At 38.2% G+C, this 20,824-nt stretch overlaps 1 protein-coding gene across 2 annotated transcripts in view; it reads right to left on the bottom strand.

Annotated features, from left to right (window-relative positions):
* ITGB6 (integrin subunit beta 6) overlaps positions 1-20,291 on the bottom strand; it is a gene marked incomplete at its 5' end in the record, with an annotated part of 30,061 nt that extends 9,770 nt beyond the window's left edge. The window contains 11 exons of one of the 2 annotated variants that reach the window (XM_080347011.1): positions 1,598-1,820; positions 2,792-3,215; positions 3,435-3,569; positions 8,495-8,584; positions 12,763-12,858; positions 13,603-13,764; positions 14,352-14,517; positions 15,338-15,584; positions 16,461-16,665; positions 19,399-19,478; positions 20,231-20,291. In XM_080347011.1, the coding sequence (XP_080203137.1) occupies positions 1,598-1,820; positions 2,792-3,215; positions 3,435-3,569; positions 8,495-8,584; positions 12,763-12,858; positions 13,603-13,764; positions 14,352-14,517; positions 15,338-15,584; positions 16,461-16,665; positions 19,399-19,478; positions 20,231-20,291 (1,889 nt within the window). The remainder of the gene's footprint in view (positions 1-1,597; positions 1,821-2,791; positions 3,216-3,434; positions 3,570-8,494; positions 8,585-12,762; positions 12,859-13,602; positions 13,765-14,351; positions 14,518-15,337; positions 15,585-16,460; positions 16,666-19,398; positions 19,479-20,230) is intronic. The other variant, XM_080347012.1, reaches the window with a different exon arrangement.
* Positions 20,292-20,824: the final 533 nt, after the last annotated feature.

Below are 20,824 nucleotides of genomic sequence, written 5' to 3'. Positions count from 1 at the left end.
TGCTGAGGAGGCTGAGATTATCTTCACAAGATGGAGATGACCTTCTCACTCACTCTGAAGATGGTGAATAGTAAAAGCAAGTGGGTAATGGGATAGCCTCTATCTCATGGAGACAAATGCAGTGTTGGTGGTGGTTTTTGTCATATTTGCCATGTTTCTCACACTACCACTCTTTCTCAGCTGCCTAGCCATTCATCTCAATCCCCTCTGACTTGGTCTTTCAGCTCTTTCTATTACTCTACCCCGGTATTTCCAATGTTCTCCCTCTTTTAGCATTTCCTGCCTGCATTTCAACAAGGGAAGTGACCGCAACAGAGAGAAAAGACCCAACACCGCATACAATATACACGTTTAAATAGGCTAATTTAGTGCCCAACCTGTGACTTTATATTTCTTATTCTCTGCCAAACTGGGCAGAGCAAAGCAGCAACATTATCCTTCATGTTTAGAACAGTTCTATACTTTACTTAAAGTTTTGAATAAACTGTTTAGCTTGGGTTTGTAGGTCAAATTTAGCACTAACATACATGATGATTAAATCACATGCCACAGAAGAGCTTCTCATCTCAAATATAGTGCAAACTGCAATGACAGGTATGAAAACAGAGTGGTGGAGAGCTGGTATGGAAAAGAAATGGGCCTCAACTCTGAATAAGTAGACATGACGTCGTCATGAAACATTAATGCAACATACACTAACCTAATGCTCAGCAAGCAAAACCCAGGTAGTTAATGACATATATTCTGCAAAGCCCAATTCAACTTCTAGCTTACATTTCTACTGAAGCCTGCTCATTTTGAACTGATTTTAGCCCTGCAAAAGCTTGTGTAACACAAGCATAAGCATGGGTGTACTTAGACTGGTCACCTTTGTGTCACATGTATTTTTGGTTGCTTTTCCTGTCATGCACCGTAGCATACATCATGCATCACAGCCAGAAGGCTGCACAAATTTTGTGTGTTTGGTGAACAGAAGACACTTTACCATTTACAATCAATTTATCATCAACTTATACATGACATACAGCTACTCACTGATTTAATCCCCAGACTTTGACCTAGTTTATCATAGTGGGGTCTCTTTAATTCAGTCAAGCTTAACTGAATTTGGCCTGTGAATTTGCAGATGTGTAAAGCTTGAGCAGACAGTATGACCTTATTAATTTGTATGCCTGAGAACAGTAATACAAATGCAAAGCTTTTCTATAAGTCCTTATTTTTGCTGTAGCAGCTATGCTGGGATGTTTTAATTCTCTACTGTGTACTGGAAGGAGGTTCATCTGTTTTTGTCCAATGTGATAAGAAAAGACTACCATTCTGATTAGTTGTACACCCAGGGACAGCAGTGGAAATGTGATGTTTTACTTGTGTTACTTGAAGGTGATTGGATTCTTTTCCATAAAGTTCTTTTGTACAAGAGTAATGCTGATAAATGGTTGATGTACAAGTTACATCTACCCTTCCCAAAGGGCAAAGAAGCTCCCGGTTTCTGGTCTGTAAACCCAAACTACAGTAGCACCAGTAAGCACGCTGCTGAGGCAGGATGGGAAATAGACACCTTGACCATACAAACAGCGGCATAAAACCAGCATATTACCTCCTGGAACTGCAGGGGTCACCACAGAGAGGGCATTTTTCACATGTTTGGCCTGAAGCCCCTGGATGGGTGCAAGTACAGGACCCACAGATGCATTCGCCTCTCCCACTGCACAGTGTCCCATCCTCAGCAATGCAGGCGCTGGTGTCTGTTGTGCAATTACAGTATTCACCAGTCCATCCACTGTGGCAGATGCATTCCCCACAATCACAGTCACCATTGCCTAGAAAAAACATTTATTAAATTTATCAAATAATTTTCTTAATAAAAATCTCAATTATGGCCTTTAAAATCATTCTTCATAGCAGATATTTTCCCCTCTCCAACTCTTCTCATTCTTAAACATCCCTCTTCCTCCCCCAGCATTTTCACTTTTAAGCCAGAAGATGAAATTTTTGCTTAGATTGGCTGTGAACCAGTGCAACTTCATTCACTTCACTGGAGTGAAGTGAAGGAGATCTTATCCCTTGACAGTGCGCAACCTAATGGGTAAACCCTCCTTCATTTAAAGCAGCATAATTTCAGCCTATCTATTCAGCACAATCTCATTGCTGGTTCCTGCCAGTTTAATGCTATTTCCATTCTTTCAATAGAATAACTTACGATTTATAATGGTACATCACAGGAAAGAAAAAAAAAAATAAAAAAAAATAAAATTTTCTTTTTTTAAAAAAATATATATATAAATACAAGTTCCCAAATTCTGACTCTATCTTACTAGGACAAAGAATGAAGGAGGTTACTGGGTTAAAATTATGCAGATATCAGAATTATCCTAAAAGTTATTAATTGAGATTAGTATGCTGTGATAACTATGTCAGAGTGAAATTGTACAGTGGCTAACACCAATGTATGTTAATATACTTACCTAAACTTCCTTGGAGCTACACTTGTCTACAGCCATTAAAAGTCTGACACAGTGTGATGGTAGCAGATATTCACCAGTAAAGTCATGCTAAATTAGGCTACTGATGGATTGGTGAATGGTGTCACATTTTTAAATTTGAAAACAGTGTGGAAAGTTGTTTCTTGTTTTAAGTCTAAAGATCATTCAGAAACAGTAAATCAGACTTCATACAGAATTGATTGCAACTGAATATATGATGAAAATATAGATTCCTAAGCTCATAGTTGAGAGCAAGACAATAAAGCTCTAACATGCAGAAGCTACAACAAGCAGCAAAAGGACCGTACCGCTACACTGGAGCCCTCTGTGTCTGACGCAGGAGAAGTCGTCACACTCGCAGCGTGGCCCGTACACTTTGCCATAGGGGGACGGGTGGCAGACGCAGCGCCCACAGTAGCAGTCGCCTCTCCCACCACAGGAGCTCTGGCTCTGCTCAGCTGAGCCCTTGCAGGAGCTGGTGCCCAGGGAGCTCTCGTCACATTCGCAGCGGGGCCCCACGTACCCCGGGCTGCAGATACACACCCCGCACTCGAACGAGCCTCTCCCTTGGTTGCATTTCGGGCTGTTCATCTCGGCCTTTGGCTGGCAGTTGCAGCTGCATTGGGGATTAATCTCCATTTCCAGTGTGTCACTCAGCCCCACTGGTTTTATCACAATATGCTTTCTGGTTTTTTTGCAAGAGGAGAGGCTGACTGTCACATTGAAAGAGACCTGGAAGAGAAATCAGTGGCTGTTCAGAGCTGCAGCACATGTAGCTCTGCAGGGTGGTCTGGAAGCACATGCAGAGGACAGAACAAGAGGGTCTTAGATACCGCCAGGATTTTTTGTAACTTGTGTGGAGGAAGATTATTTGATAAAGAGCACACTTTCTATTTCAGTGTCCTAAATTCCCTGGACTTCATGTATTTTGAGAATTCATTTTTTACTTACTGTGTCTCCCACCTTCACATGAGAGCATTTCCTCTGATGTGGAAAAAAGGTCCCATTGTTACAGATGGCTGTGAAGGAGAGATTGAGCCCTTCTGTATCCCCTAAGACCTCCAGCTCTACCTCGGATCTCAGCTCCTTAAAGGAAAAAGGCGTGAGATGAATGAAATTATAACATTGCCAAGTGCTGATAATGCTCCACATCTATGTAACGTGGACTGTAACTTACCCTGACCTACACAGGAGTGAATTTGTGGGTTGGGCATTTTATTTACAGACTTCTCTGTTTCAAGTAAAATGGGGAACAAGCAAAACAAAGCAAGTGCCGACAGAACCAGCTTTCAGTTGGGAGCAGTGTAGTATCAGTTTAATATCCGTTATCACGGGACTTATTTCCTGCCCTTGCAGGATAATGAATTCAGTCTTTTATTAAATCATCTTTCATCACTAAGTGCTCTGCTGGCTGATACACGTTTTCCTTTAGCTCTGGTCTTACCGAGGAACAGATTTGTGTCCCTGATTGCATTGCTAGCACCGGGTTTTTCCTGATTAGCCAGCCTATGTCAATATTGCTTCCAGCTTATCTCTCCTGGTAGAATCAAACCTCACAATCTCTCTCACAGCAGCGCAGGCTCCGAGCTCAGTTTTGCCTCAGTGAGAGCCCTCCATGAGTTGGCCTGATGTTTCCAGGGCCAGAGCCAGAGCCCAGACCCATGGTGAGCTCCCTCAGGTGAGGGGCTACCTCCCTTCCTTTCTTCTGATGGAATTTCCTGCTTCATGAGCTCTCAGTGCTATTTCCAGTTATATTCAACAACATTGTCATTTATTGAACTGAGTTGTTCAATCAAACTTTAATTTCTTAAGTGAAAAACTTCCTGAGCTTTCTCATAGCAGGTTTTGATATGTAACTCTTAAAAATATTTTATAGCAACTTTGCTCACACAACTTAGCCTTAATCCAAAGCCTATAGGAGACCACGGGGAAATTCCCTATGACTTAATTGGACCGTGGATACAGTAAATGGAAATTTTTCAAAAGTACCTTAGCAATTGCAGAGCAAAGTCTCACTGGACTTGGCTTTGTGCTCTTGCAAGTTCAACTGCTTTACAAAATACCCCCTGTCCTTCAATCAGAGCATGAGGAGCTCACTGACCTTACTTCAGTGAGTCATTCTAGTAAAGGATGACTCACTGAAGGAAAGGTCTGGTGGGGTAAAACAAACTAAAAGTAGAATAGGTATAAACCTGCATAGGTAACACCTCCCTGTCCTTTGCACATGTCCTGGGTTCCCTGGAAACTTGTCCCAGGGTTCTGTTGGGTAGGGTTTTAAAAATGTTTTTGCTTTTGGAAAGACTTGTCAGTAAATCAAAGCATTTTACTAAAGGATAGCAACATGTTGTGCAAGAGGCATCCATGTAATGCCCAGAGCTCTTTCCAGCTCACAGCCAGAGCAGTAAAACTGCACCAGGCATCAGGTTGCTAACCTTAGTAGTACCCAATTTTCCCTTGACATGTGTTTCAGAGGTAGGTGCTTATGTTGCTATTGAAACAATGCAGTGATTCCTAGACAATAATTTGTTTGCAATAGCTGGGCTCTCACAAAAGGACAAAATATAGCAAACCTCTGGATAAAACTGTGAATGTTTTTATGTGCTAATGTTACAGGAAATACCACCAAAAAGTCCTCCTTCCACCAGCTGTAAAACTATGTGGCTCAAATAGAGGGCAACTGTGAGAGAAAATTCAATGCCGCTGAACACCAAGTCATAATACTCTGAATGCTGGTGTCTGTATGGGTCATTATGAATCTGCCTTGCCATTGTGAGAGGTCAAAATACGTACCTTACACCACTGAAAATGAATACATAAACTGACATACTCCAGTTTCTTCGATCTTAATACGTGTGAGGACTTCTAATGGGATTTTAAATCTACTAAGCTGTCTGGCCATAGTTTGGGGAAATATAGTGGTCAGTTTAGTGAGTTTTAAGCCATTCACAGAGAAACATTTGTGGTTCCAATTTGTTTCTGAAGGAAACAACAGACAAAACAGTTACAAACTTGTTTCCTTATGTTACCTGTCCTGTTTTAATATATTTTTTCTTTCGTCTTATTTTCCTGTAAATGAAAAAGAAACTAAACACTGGGGAAAAAAAAAAAAAAAGTGGAATTTTTCTGAGATCTTAAAATCCTGGAATAACAAACAGCCTGATATCTGTCACAAGGCAATTTAGCCTCCAGCTCGGCAGTATAAGTTATGCAGAATTCAATGTTGAACAAAGCAGGCAGAAATATGCTTACAGAAGAAAATGAATCATACTTGGAAAGAACACGGGAACTGCTTATAACAAATATTTTGACAGCTCAGACTTTCTTAACTTGCTTACTTCCTCTCTGAAGCTTTTAGATAGCAACACATGATGAATGGTATTAGCAAACCTGGTGTTTGTACAGCAAGCAAAGACTCGAAAGCACTTTAAAATCATTAAAAGATTTAGCCTAACTCTGCTCTTTGGGAGAAAACAGTTATTTATTCTTTTTTTGTGGATGAAGAAGCAGAGACAGTGGGTGTTGAATTACACTGCTGAGGGCATCATGAGATGGCTGTTACAAAATGGAATTAGATCTTCTGTCTTGCATGTGAGTTTTAACTCTCATTTCTTGCTTTCCAATCCAAAGAAATTCAGATACCTTCATTTATGTCAAATAAGGTGGTTTTTAGTGTTTCCTGCTAGGAATATTTTCAATCATGAAGCAATAAGGCTGTTAAATTTAAGATTAAGTGTAATAAAATGGGCTCTGGGAAATTTTGAGTGTGACATGTTACTACTTGTACACTTTGTACGTTTTGAAATGTATGTGGAATTTTACGAACCTATGAGCAACTCTAGCGCATGGTACATGCTGTACCTGAATGAGGACATGACAAGTTTTGGCTGGAAGGCAGGAGCACCATCCCTGCAGCCGCCCTCCTGCTGCTACAGGAGGGGAGCGAGGAGTTGGAACCCTCCTCCAGACCCTGCCCACAGCATGGCTGAACCCAGGAGTGGCCAAAAAACAACTCAGGAGCTGCACCAGGGTCACCAGCTCTGGGAGATGAACTGCTCAAAGCATGCACCAGTCAAAAGCTGTCAATGTCCTGGGTGTCACGAGCAAGGATGCTGAGAAGACAGCCTCTGTCTAAACCTTAGCATAACCTGTCTTGCATACTACAAGCTCTTCTTTCCTCTGCATCTCAGAAAGGGGATGAAGCAGCCAAGGAGAGACTCAAAAGACTTGGATTGTCCAATTTGGAGACAAGATTGGGGTGATGAAAGGTGTCTACATGATAAAATACTATGAAATAATGAAGACATGAAGACAGGGTGAATGCAGAGCTGTTACTCACCAAATCCTACAATACCTGAACTCAGGTGCACTCAGTAAAGCATAGGGAGTAGTTTAAAATGGGAAAAAGAAAAATCTATCCTGACACAGTTCAACCTAAATCCTTTTTGCCTCAAAACACAATGGAGACTGAAAATATCAGCAGGTTCAAAAAGGAGAGCAGGAAAAAAGTGGACAATAGGTACCTAAGCAGACACTAAAGGGAAGAGACAGGGATACACTCTCCACCTTTCCAGTGTTCCAGCAAGAAAGATGCTGTGATACTGCAACTAGAGGAAGCACCGTTCTGTACTCAACACAGTGTTACAGCAAAGGCACCAGAACACAGCACTGGGACAATTATTTTTTGTTTTTCCATTACTCACTGGACAACAAAGTGGTATTTCAGCTGTTAAATGTGGGAACCTCTTCCTATATGTTAAAATGCCAGCCTCAAGAAATCCTGAGAGAAACCAGATCTAACTAACAACAGGTTGGACTCCAGAAATGAAATCCTGGTGCCACTGGATGTTTAGTAATAGCTTTGTTTATTTAAAGATTTCCCTTTGTATTTATTACAATGTGTAGACTCCCAAGGTTAAACTTGAAGTTCTTTGGTTATTTAATTTTCCATAGGACAGAGAATCTTCTGGTATTTTGTATTTCATTAAAAACAAATAAACAAACAAACCCATGACTCACCTATTGCATCGCTTTTATAAGAGTTATAAGAATTGTAAGAATTGGTTTGTCTTCCTGTCCTCAAGACCAAAATAATTTTGGGAATAATAATGATCATCTCATTCAGGTGATAGAAGGAAGGACAGAAAAGAAGAAAAAACGAAGCAAAACCAAAGGTAAGGAGAGAAACAGAAGCTATTTGCAAAGAGTTACTTGTCATTGTAGGCAACTAGTAGAGCAGGTTTTTAATAAAAAGGGGCTGAGATGGAAGAGAGAAATCTATGGTATATCAGCAAAGATGTAAATTAATATATCTGTGTAAAGACATGTAAAACTGTCTAAAACATTCCCCTGAAGAAGAAAACCAGGCAGATAGGATGCATTTTGCAAACAGAGCTCTGAACAGCAGCACTGTGTTTAAGTTCCTCTCATCTTTACAACATTTCTTGGTATTATCTAAACAAACCTGTTCAAGTCTTGGTGGTATCTAAACACACCAAATTAATATCCTGTGTTCTGCTTCTTAAAAACCTCAGAACAGCCTCATAGGGGCAGCATCAAATTGATAAAGCAGAGAAGAGCACTGAGCACAGGATAGTGCTTTTTTCCCCAGATATTCCTGCAGAGCGACTGTACATCTGCTCAGGTGACAGCTACTAATGGGAGAAGAGTGGAGTCCCCATAGAAGTTTTGAACCAGTAGACTTGAATGACTATATTAAAAAAGGCTTAAGAGTAGGTGTGAAATACAGGACTATGAAGAAGACAGGACAGATGAGACACTGGTGTGACTTTAGCACTCCAGCATAACTGAGGAACGACAGAAGGTTATAGGAATTTTGTTTCTGTGCTCACTTAATCCTCAGAGAGAACAAAACTTGTCCTGTTAAGGTCAGCATCTAAGTGTAAAAAAATATCTTCTTGTAATCAGTGCAGAGCAATAATCAAAGACATTTGTTCTTACCAAACTGCAATCTGATTTTGAAAACACAGACATGCAGGAAGAAAACACCTTACCTGATATGCACCAATGATCAACTGGAGAATATTTCCAGAATCCTTCTGTAGCTGTCCAACTGTAGCTCCAGGAATAAGCTTTGCATAGTTCTGGGGGGAAAAAAAGGCATAAAAAAAGAGTAGTTGACAAAAGCTACCTCCTGGAAAAGAACAAAATATATTGGACCCAACTAAAATAAATAATAGTGACATTTTCTAGGACCCTTGCAGACTCAATAACACACATCCTATTGAAAAAGTCCTGTGGAGAAGAGGTAGTTTCATTGAAAATGAATGGGACACATATTGCTAAATCATGTGTACTTGCAAGTTTGATACTATAGTAATGTTAAGATATAATTTTTCAAACTTAGAATGAAGATATATTCTATCAACAGTTGTTTTTTCCTCTAATAAAAATAACCAAAAAACAGATTCAGCTGCTCTACTGTCCCTCTACTATTTGAGTGTCTTGGACGTTGCATTGAATAACAACAGTCACTTTTTTATTTTTGCAAACAACTGAGCACCCTGAATTGTGGTTAGTGAGGACACAGAAGAAAGTTAAACTAAGGGCTACAAGAACTTCAAACAAATGCCCTTAGGAAACTGCTGCTAGTTCGTGATTGATGTAACACCCCACATGTATCCTAGTGGTCTGTTTTTGTGATTGATTGTATGTTGACTTTATGTTAATAATATAGTGCCAATTTTATAATTGATTTCAGTGACAAGTTTTAACTTATTTTTGCATTAAATTGCACTGTGACACTAACATGCCATCTAGCAGCTAGTTTTTAAATATGCTTGATTAAAATCTATCTTGCCTGATTGTTAACTACATGAACTTCTCATTTGTGCCCATGCCTTTTGAAAATAAGTGTTCATCATTAGAAACATACATCATACTATTCATTTTCCTTTGCAATTTATCATATAAATGCTGTTATTCTAATTTTAAAAAATTCCAGAGAACTATTAATAAAATGGATAATTTGATACTCTTATATCCTTCTTACACTTTACATCTCCAAAAGTCCTGTTATTACTTTATATATTATGTATGGAATACTTATCATTCATTAGATTTCTAAAGTGCTATTGTAAATCAGTGGGATTAACTGCATTTTGTGTTACAGCTGGTGACTTTGCATTCCTGACTCCTCCTGTGACTAGCGCTCTCTCAAGGATTCTCAGAATATAGAAACTGCATTTTATACACGTGGACCTTTCGGGAGATAATTATAAGAAAAGATGATAAACTTGGAATTCAAAGTATAGCACAATTTAATCTGTGGTATGCAAAACAAACAGCAGGGATATACTGTTCTGAAGACTTTGGTTTATCTTTCCTCTTTGAACAAAAATTTTCTGCATGGCGATACAAGGATGACGTTGCAAGCCCAGACTAAGTGTATATCTCCAGTCCCGTGGTTAAATCCTGTATTTTAGCACGTTTCTGTTTAATCATTATCAAGGTGAGTCAGACATATGCTTTTGGAGTGCTGCTATCATCAAACTATCCAAAGGATATAATGCAATTTAGTCTTTTAGCAAATATTCCTTAAAAGAGGACCTGCCTTTTCAAAGAGATACACTAATTCATGCTAGTGAAATTTGACAATTACATATTTGAGTTCAGTGGCTTTATATCTAACTTTTAGTAGTGCAAATTTTCATCATAAATAGAACGTCACGCCAAATTCATAAAAATAATTTGAAATTCTATACAAGTGTGGAGACTGAAGTATTTTTAGTTTGATTTTGAGCAGTGAAATGCAGTGTGAAATAAACAATTTGCAAGCCACATTCTCCTGTGATGTAAAAAGAAATAATTGTTCAAAATGAAACAATTTCTTTTTCAAAAGAACTGCTGCTTAGTCAGGACTAAAGAGGGAATCTTTTTCCGTGTCTAAGTTTGAATAAATTTTTAAAGAATTCTGCTTGAAAACAAATAATATCAACTAATAACAACTGTTTCATGAAACCTTAAAGACTGGTGTTTTCTTTTACACCAAAATAGGATCTACACAGTTTGTCAAAATACCATTATTATTGCAATATTCACAAATGCCTTTTGGCTGGATAGCTTTTACAGAATAAAAACATCCCCTGCTGCTTTGGTAAGAGTCAGCCGAGACTAATGGTGCAAAAACTTAGACATGTATAAATATATTTTAAAAGACCGTTTTTGGGGGAAAAAATAGTCCCTTTTATAAACAATCTCAAAGTGTCAGGGCCCAGGGTAAGGAACTTCCTCCTCTCTCTTGCATTTAATTTTGAGTAGGTTTGTAAATGTTTCCACATGACTGCTTTTAAAGTTCTTGTGGTCAGGGAGAGCATCAGACTGAAACTTTCCCCCCTGTTTAGATTGCTGTGCAGTAGCTCTTTGGTTACATGGCAGGATTAAAACTAAAACCAGCTATGTTACAAGCATACATATTCTGTGCTTGTGCAACCCATAATGTTTGTGTGTTAGATAATGATACATGTAAGTGGATAAATTGAAAAATCAGTTGACGTGGATCAAGAATATTAAAAGACTAAATTATTTTGGGTTAAATTGTTGGAGATTATAAAGGCTAGAAATATAAAGTCTATATTTGGTAGTCTGCATGCTGCACTTAAGACCAATGGAATCTATCAAGTCTATTTAAAGAGGTGCTTTCTAGGTCCTCACAGCCATTTTAATGTACATTTGTCCCTAAGAACTGCATTATAAATAGCAATGGTTAGTTTTGGGGTCTGATATAATTAGGTGCTGAGTTCAAGTAGGTTTGAGATGAGGTATTTGGGGAGAGGGTTCCCACCTCAAAGGATAATTAAGTTTGCGAGGGTTTTCTGAGAGAGATTGCAAGATCTCCATCTCTCAGGTTTTCAAAAAGAAGTAAAACACCAAGACAAAGTGGTTTAATAGTGGTGCCCAGTGTCAGTTTTGGGTCCTCTCCCAGCTCTTCCAGGTTACCTGAGCAGTTTCCTTAACATAAGAATAACTCTCATTGTCTTGCTTTGTTCTTTTTACATTCTTAAGCATGGATAGCTGGTTATTTACATTTATATTAGAAATTTGAATAATGCAGATGAAAACATGACACTGTTGTTCTGTTTCCAGGTCCTATGTATACCCTTGAAACTATACTGTAGTGTGGAAAAACTGCAGTGACCCTCATATCTGATATTTTGTACTTGCTTTGACTGATTTTCCACATCACCTGCAGGACAGAAAGCAGACTAAAACATCTATAGCTATCCAAATAAGTGACAGAAAGCAGTATTGAAAAGATGAAAGCAGCAGATAGAATATATTGGAAGGGCTTACTATATACCCTACAAGATAGAAGATAGTCACACTTTTTTTCCTAACAAAGAAAGTAACAAGAACAAACCATTCCGCAGTTGGGTTAACAGTGGCTTGCATTTTTCATTAGCTATAAGTCTTCATTTTGTATTCCCGGTGAAGAAAGGGTGCCACTTGATAACTTTGGTACTGGTATAACACTGACACAGGAATACTGAAATAGAAACCCCTGGATAAGAACACTGTTGGCCAACTCTGAGGGTGACCACCAGCAGTTTTCAAGGGAAAATATAATGCCATCGGTAAAATAAAAGTTTATTCGGACAAAATAAGGCTCTCTAAATTAAAGAGATACTTCCAAACTGCCTCCTAGAACAGATCTTATTCAAACAGCTCCTACTAAAATCAAGAAAAATATTTCACTTGTAATTAATTTGCCCTTATTCAGAAATAGTTGAGCAATAATGATATTTAGAAAAAGTTCTTTAATGTCCAGATTTTAACTAATCTATTCACAACTATTGAATCCTACTGGATTTTTAAGTGATTAACTTCTGTTGTTGCTGGTCAATCTAAATTGACTTCAGCTCAATTCAATATAGTTTTTAAAAAGCCAGGCAGTCAGTGCTCCAAGATGCAGAATGATTCCTCCCTTGTCAAGACTGCAGTCTTAATAAAATACAAAAGGCTAATCATAATGATTACACTGAATAGTTCAGCAATGGTTAGTCTGAAAATCTTTGACTTAAAAATTAGTGTGATTCAACTTGAAATCCAGTTTAAAGTAACCTAAGAACATCAAAATCAATACATGAAGAAGCACTTCCTAAGTAAAAGAGCCGTTCTATGAAATAATTTCTTAGCTATTTTTATTATAGAAATATCTTACACAATTCGGTTCTTAATACTAGAAATACTGTGTCGGCTGTGAAAGGGTGAACCATAAAAAGGGTGAACAAATATCGGAGAACTGAACATATTAGTTGCTCACCTCATATATGTGAACTTGCTCCTTTGTTACAGCAAAAATTAATAAAACATTGTTTTTCACAAGTTTGTCAATTAATTGTCCAATTGTGGGATACTCCTGCAAACAAACAGAAGAGAGCCACATCGATCCATTTTTCACATGTGTACAGTTGCTAATTATCTTCCATGAAATACACATTCAAATGACCGTAAATAACACTGTATTTTCTGTATAGTATAAGCTGTAATTAGGCACTACAAGTATATAACATAAAAGATAGTGTATATAATTTCCTTGCCTTGTTTTTAAGAAAACCCCTCTGAGAAAAATACAGCGCCAGCATCCATACCAGAATGCTTGCTCAGTAGCACTGTGATATATATAATCTAAAGAATAACACTGCACCAGAGCAACATGGAATTTGTCCTCCACTGAACACTGTAGTGTATATATTCAATATTTTTCAACACCGAATCTTAAGCTGGTAAATTCTCATATGTGAACAGTGTCCTACAATTTCCTGAACTCCTCCTGAATTAACACCCTTACAGGGAACATGATTAATGCAAATTTTGCGTTCCCTGCAGAAGGAAATACTCCTCAGTGCAGTTCCCTGTGTTTTCTGGGTTAGCAGAGATAAGATTTATGCTTTCTTTTTTTCCTGGTTATAATCTATCCTAACTGTCCTTTTTTTACTGAAATGTGCAATTACAAATAAAATAGATTACATTAAATATCTGGATTCCTCAACTTTTACACATTTAAGTGAGAAAGGTATACTTCCATTAATTTTTTAAGTTGCTCATATTAGTCTTTAATTTTCCCGAATACAAGAGTTGTACAAAATTCATAGTAAATTACCAGAACAGTTGACATGGAATATTCATTATTGTGGTCCAAATGACAATTCCCATCATTAGGAATAACAATCCCTGCCAGTTTACTGTCCATCCCAAAATGGGAATCAGCATCACTCACAAACACCAGCAAGTGTAGAGAATCATTCCTCCATCCAATTTTTTCCTGTCATTTAAAACACATCAGTTTAGTGGGATGTATTGCACCCATAATATAGGAAAGCAGCAAAACAGTTGCAGAATGGCATCTCAAAAAAAAAAAAAAAAAAGTAAAGGGAGCGTCACTTTAAAGGGAGTGTCAAAAACACCACAACATCTCTTAAGATATGATATTCATTCCATTATCTTTTGCTATCATTTTGTCTCCTCGTTCTTGTGTTTAATAACACGGACTGGCCATGTTCATGTCAATCTGCTTAGTACTCTAAGTATAGTTAATAAAAAATATTTAAAGAAAAAACAACCAAGAAAACAGACCCAGTAACTGTTGAGTTTGGGTTGGGGCTTTTTTGCTGTTGTTTTGGTTTTTGTTTGTTTTAACCCCTGGTGATTAAAAAGAAACACTAAAATACTGCAATATGCATGTTTTACTTGGTACTGCCAAAAGTGTTTTCACACAAATCTAATGAGGCTCTTCAACTGCACTAAAAAAATCTTGGAAAATAATGGTCTGCTTCTTTGAAATGCAACCATGTAATACTAGAAGTGGTAATATACAGAATAATTAATATTATAGCTAGAAGTTTCAATTACCTTGCAAACAGCTGCCTGCATAATTGCATCAAATCCTCCCTCTGGAGTGTCTATATTAGCAGATATTCGCTGTCCTTTCACAATTTCATTGAATTTTTCAGCATCATTTGTCAGCGGCAAAACATGTTTGTATCCAAAGGTGGGTAAGCACTCATATGGCACACTTCTAAAAGATAAGTGAGATAACTTATGGATAACACAGAGGGAAAAAATCACTACAATGACTATTTCACAGGCCTGTCTGGATTCGGTTTTGGCCATGCACCTCCACGTCTGAGACATCTAGCGACAAATGTAGGAGAATCATAGAGCATCCAGTGAGGTGGGCAATGCAAACAGATTTGCATAAACCCTCGGAAATGGCTCTGAGAGCCAAGTGATTCAGTCAGTTCACAAGGTGCAGTCCTTGCTGTACCTTGTTTTCACCCTCAGAAGCACATTAGGATCTGCAATCCCTTGATGCCATTCAGAGAGCACCACCAGGCTGCTGCAGCCCCAGGTCAGGCTGCAGAGCATGACTGCTTCTCTGAAGAGGGCAGGAAAGGGCTGAAGGGTACTGTGAGACCTAAAGGGAAAAAACCTGGGAAAACAACATTGATGGGTAAATGAAACTGCTATTCTGTGTTGGGTTTGAGTTTGCACCTGCTTGGTATATGTCATAAAAAAAAAAAATATATATATTTTCAAGCAAGTCAAAGAAAAATACATAATTATTCTGTATACCTGTTTGTTAACCCATTAAGTACGTTTATAACTTGTCACAAAAGCTAAAAAGCAGAATCAGTCCCAGATTACTCTCTCCAAATAACATAAGACTCAACAGAAAAATGACCAGAGTGCAAAAGAAACAAATCTTGTTTCCCAAACTGACTCAGTTACAGCTGGAAGAGATTCCAATGAGACTGCTGAACTGAATTTTACCCTAAAAATTAATATTATGACTTAATGCTGGCATGCAAACAGAGATAGGTATTTTCCTTGCCTACCTACAAGGGTTGTTTATTTCTTCAGCTGTAGTTTTGATAAATGGTGAAACTGGTTTTTCAACAAAAGATCCAAAGCCCAGTCTGAAGTTACTTGTCAGTTTTGACATTTCTTTGGAAAGAGTTGAACCCAGTTCTTTGATTGTATTCAGATCATCATCCATGGAGGCTGAAAGATCCATGAGGTAATAGAGATCAATTGGATAATCTTCAGTTTGGCGAACCTTGATCTGTATTGTTTCTTCATGTCCTGTTAAGGTCATGGGAGAATGGGACACGTATTAGCACTTCTACACAAGAGTTATGAGCAATGCCATTTTCTTTGTAAAGTTACATATATGGTGAAAATGATCTAGTATTTTAAATCACCAGTAGAACTAATAAAAAGAACTTCAAAAATTCACTGTCAACAAAATTCTCAAACTGAGTCTGAAAAATTAAAAGCAGTTCTAGTGGCGATTTTCTAAACTGTTCTTCAGTAAAGCCATAAGCACAGATTTACAACTGATTGCTATAATTTGGAAAAAATACAAGAACAGCACTTCAGCACTATGCAGCTTTAGATATGGAGCTAATTAAAACTAAAGGTAGCACTTATGGGACATTTTTAACAAAACCAGAGTGTACACACAGGTTTTATTCTCAGTTCCAACATTATGATACGACGTAACTGGGTGACTCTTACATTTCTTTATTACAAGTTTTCTCCAGGAAAAATTCACATCCCAAGGACTCTAAAGTAGACCTGGGGCATTTCCATAAATGGCACTGGTACCTTGTAAATCCTCAAAGCGACATTTTATGCTGCCTCTGAGAAGTGCTCCTTTGCCAGACCTGCATGGGAGAGGCACAGGAGCAGGGCTGGGGAGGTGGGGGCAGTTGCCATTCCCTCACTGCCACCTCAACAGCAAGAGAACAGAAGAACTAAAAATATATATTTTTACTTCTATTAGGTACCCAGCACTACCTAGTTTTCATCTGAGGAGTAAACAGATAATTTTGGACTCAACACAGGTTTTTTATCTTTATTCTATCAAGATTTTTTTTTTCAGACCAGTCAGAGAAGCTTCAGTCTATCACATTGGCTGAAAAAAAATATCCCACATCTATGAACTGAGTGACTTACCTGGTCGCAGCCAGAGGCTTAATTTTTGAGGAGAAATCTGTGTGACATCAGAATTGTTGTTCTGGGTTGCTACAGTTAGGGGCTTGTTTCTGTGAATTTCTACTTCTGAAATGGGAAATTCAATAAAACTCAACTGGCATCCTTTTGACAAAAGGTTTCTTGGGGTATCACACCTCCCATGAAATCCAGTTGAGTCTGTGTAATTCTAAAGCAAACAGGAGAAGGAAGGGATAAGTTAAATGTATTTACTGACCAGCCACCAGCACCTGGCTGACAAAAGGTCAATCAAGCACAGGGGGAACAGAAACAAAGGTGTAAGTGAGTACGAATTAGTACAGAAAGATATCTAAGTGACACAGAAATCTGAATTTGCCCTTCATGGATCATGTCACACAGGTGTATAATTAGTGTAACTTGGTATCCTGGGAGAAAGTGCTCTATTGTGGGGGAATGGGAATTGTGCCACTCACGGCATCTGGCTTCTTGCAGTACTGGGAATGATAACACAAAGCCCCTACTAGCCCCTGTTTTTTTCTAGGATTAAGCTGGAAATTCATCAGTCTTTCCTAAACTGTTTTGAACTGCTGATGGAGCAACATCATTTAATAACAAAGAGGTCTTGCAGATGATAAACTCCTACAAATGTGACAAACTGACAGTGTGGTATGCAGTATTCACCATTTTTTTTCTGACCTACTCTCTCTCCTCAAGACTCATTTGCCGTGTTCACTGAAGCGAGTAGCAAGTCCTTGTTGCTCTGCCTGGTGGCCAACAGGCCCCACAGCCTCACTGCATCCCTCCCTCCATCACTCCCCAGCACTGGCAGGGTTCCAGCATCCCCATCTCTATCTGGTTACGTTTGGCCCAGAATCCTACTTGGCCTTCTCATCTCCAGAGAAAATCACAAGCCTATCGATATCAGTTGGATAGCTTGCAGTTTATTGTTGTTACTCATTTCAAAGCACTTGACATGCATTCCTTTCCACAACACTGCTGTGGGGTAGGTACTATCCCCACGTAGCAGTGAAGTTAATGGTTAGTTTTACAAAGAGGCTTCTGCGCCTTATTAGCATTTCTTAGAGCCGTGTCTAGAGTTTAGATGCTCAAAACCATTCAGCTGCCTCCTGAACTGGAAACTATTCTGGCCTGCAAACCTTTTGACCAAAACCTTGGGAATGCCCAGCAGAACTGGTACCAAAATACTGAATTCCTGGCTGGTGGTCATGGGCCCCTACCATGGGGCTGCTCTTTTCTCCAGGACTTGGATAAACAATCTGGGTTCAGCCATTAAGCCACAAATATTCTCTGAATTCAGTCACTGAAAAACTTCCCGTCCAAAGCAAAACAAATTTATTTAAATCTATTAAAATCAGAACCAGGACACTTCTTTCCACCAAAAGGTCACCCTTCATGACTGAAAATTATCAGGGATCTTACATATTTTGGTGGAAGCAACGTTGAGACCCCTGGTGGGAATAGTGTTTTATTATTCTTCAGACCAAATCTGATGTCTTTGCTCAGGCAAACCTCTCACCACTGCTTTAAATACAGGGAACATAAAAATCATGTCTCATTATAGTATCATTATAAAACTTTCACAGGGACATACGTATCATCTCCTTTAGTTACACACTTTGAGTTGGTAAACTTTCATGACAAACTCATAATTCAAATACAATTACAAAGTGCATTTTTATCCTGCAGAAAACAGTGGTTTCTTTGGAAGCACTTCTGTTTACTCTGATACTAAAGCTTCTATGTCTTTCGCACTCTCGATGTGTTCTCTAGCAAACAAGTGAATCAGTCTATGAACAAAGAAAAAAAGTCATATTTACTACTCAAGTTTTGAATAGTTCCACAGTTAAAAAATAAATAGTGTCTCATTTTTTTTTTTCTGAAAATACATGGCAGTAGTCAAAATTATGTGATCAGGATTTTCAGGAAAATCCTATTTTGTTTCTTAAGTACAAACATAAAAACCGCTGCAAATGTGGATGTTGTTTGGGGTTTTTTCCCATGGTAACATTATTTGCAAACTGCTATTTTATTTTTAGCAAACTTCTTTTTTGGTTTTTTTTTTAAGTGTTGTTTGGTGTTTATCAGCTACTTCATAAAGCAGTGTAGTATTTGTCCTGTCCCAGATATTACATTGCTATTCAAAAAAAGCAAGAAATACTTTTAACAGCAAAGGTGTAAACCAGAAACTATAGTTAAAAAAAATAAATAAATAAATAAATTTCTTTCTGTATTATTTCTGGTAAGTTTTTAATTGTGATAGCTGACTATCTTGCTAACAGTAGTGAACTAAGATCTAGAATATTTACCATCAAGTAGGGAGATATTATTTAGTATCATTTACAGGTGAAATTTTTAAAAGTGGAGATGTTAAGTGACTTGCCTGGGATTACACAGAAAGCTTGCAATACACATATTGGAAGCAAATCCAGATTGTTTTAAGCCAAATGTTTTAGCCAAAACACACCTATATCATAATAATTACAAAACAGACACTATCGTCATACTTTAAATCAACCACAGATTAATCATTTGTATATGCAAACTGACTGGAGGACCTTCTGTTTACACTGTCTGGCTTGATATATAATATGCAAGATGCAGTCTGGTCTCTGACTTGATGTCTGGTGCTTCATCAGCAGCACTGTGGGTGAATGAGCCTTAAGGCTGATGACCTGAGCCCCTCTAACAGCACTTTTATTTCTGCCTTAGATGAAGAAGGTTATCTTTTCCTTTTTTTTTTTTTTTAAATAAGACCATAAAGTCTAGATTGAATTGCACTTCTGATCCCCAGGAAGGTTTCACTAAGCACTGCATGCATTACAAAACCACAGGCTGACCCAATTAAGTCAATTTTTCATCACTCAGAGCTACTACAACACTTAAGTATTTCTTTGAAATTTTTTTGTATTGTTTACTCTACCTCTTGAAAACACCAAGCGCATTGTGGTCCGGAAAGCAAACAATCTTCACAAGTCACTGCTCTTTCCTGAGAACAGGTCCCTAAATTTAAATCCAAGAAGATAAAAGACTATTAATAAGGTGTTTAATCATTCAATTTAGGAAAAATCTTGTCATTTAGAGTGTGTGGGAGGTGAAAAATGCATATACATTCAGCCATCTTTATGATTAGTGATAAAATTCCTTGAAAAAGGTATTTGTATTGGTAAAAGATTAACACTCATTAAAAAAACCCACAATTGCTGGCAATTAACATACTTACTTGTGCATGCTTCATGGCTGGCATTCACTGAGAACATTTTACTTGTTTTCTCCAGTGTACCTGATAAAGTGTTACGTGTGTTTCTGGTGTGGAGCAGCTAAGACATTGCCCACATAACCAGGGATATTAAAATAAAAGATTTATGTTCATTCTACACACTTAAAATTGCTTCACTGAGGTCTGTAGATACTTGCTATGATTTTAATATATTGTGTAATTACCAGTGAAACACACAGTCACATGTATAATATCATATTTCTCAGTGGATCAAACAGTGTTTATTATAACCAAAATTGCTCAAATGCTCATCTCTTTCATACATGTTGTGCTATGTAATGACCACATAAATCTTAGATGAATTTGCAGGGTAGCCCTACAGAAGTCTGTCAGGAAAGAGAAAAAAACAAACCTCATTCAGCAGAAAGGAATGATTAAATAAATACAGGAGACAGAAAGCTATTTCCTATCAACTTCAAGCAAGAAACAATGCGAAAACAGTTTTGAAATGGATCTCCTTACCCCTGAGCCTTACCTTGCACACAGTTATTTCTTTGCAGAAATAGGAAACAGAGGCAAAGCAATTCAATCCCCATTCGTTTTCAGTGCTGGCTGCGCAACAAAAAATATTAGCATGTTAATTATCGTCTGCGTGAAGGCAGAACGTTGTAAAAATCAGACATTCCCAGAGGGTGCGTTTTCAGAAATCACCTACACTGGGCTGTGAGGAAACTTCAATCCCACCAGGACAGACCATGAATAAAAGTGAAAACGAGGGCTACCTGGGCAGGTAAAGGGGACAGGCTGTGCATAAAGTAACGCGAACATGGTTATCACTTCCTTGTTTTCCTGGACTCCTTATAAGGTATAAGGGGAAAATTCATTCAGGTGAAGATTTCTGTCAATCCCAGTCGCTCCGGGTCCTAGAGCAACCCAGCCACAAGAGCGAGTTTCTGTGTGTACAGCAGCTTTTAAAAGGCTCCTCTGAAATAACACCTTTAATTGTTCCCTCAGGGAGTGCGTATAGGCAGACGGATCATAGGATTGCCAAGTAAGTATACCTGGAGAGGTGTAAAAATCCCATTTTTTCAGATTTCCTGATGTGGAGTGAAACTTGTAAAGGCAACTG

This window comes from Nesoenas mayeri (assembly GCF_963082525.1).
Source record: "Nesoenas mayeri genome assembly, chromosome: 6".
Classification (NCBI taxonomy): Eukaryota; Metazoa; Chordata; class Aves; order Columbiformes; family Columbidae; genus Nesoenas; species Nesoenas mayeri.
This window is presented reverse-complemented; position numbering and strand designations above follow the sequence as displayed.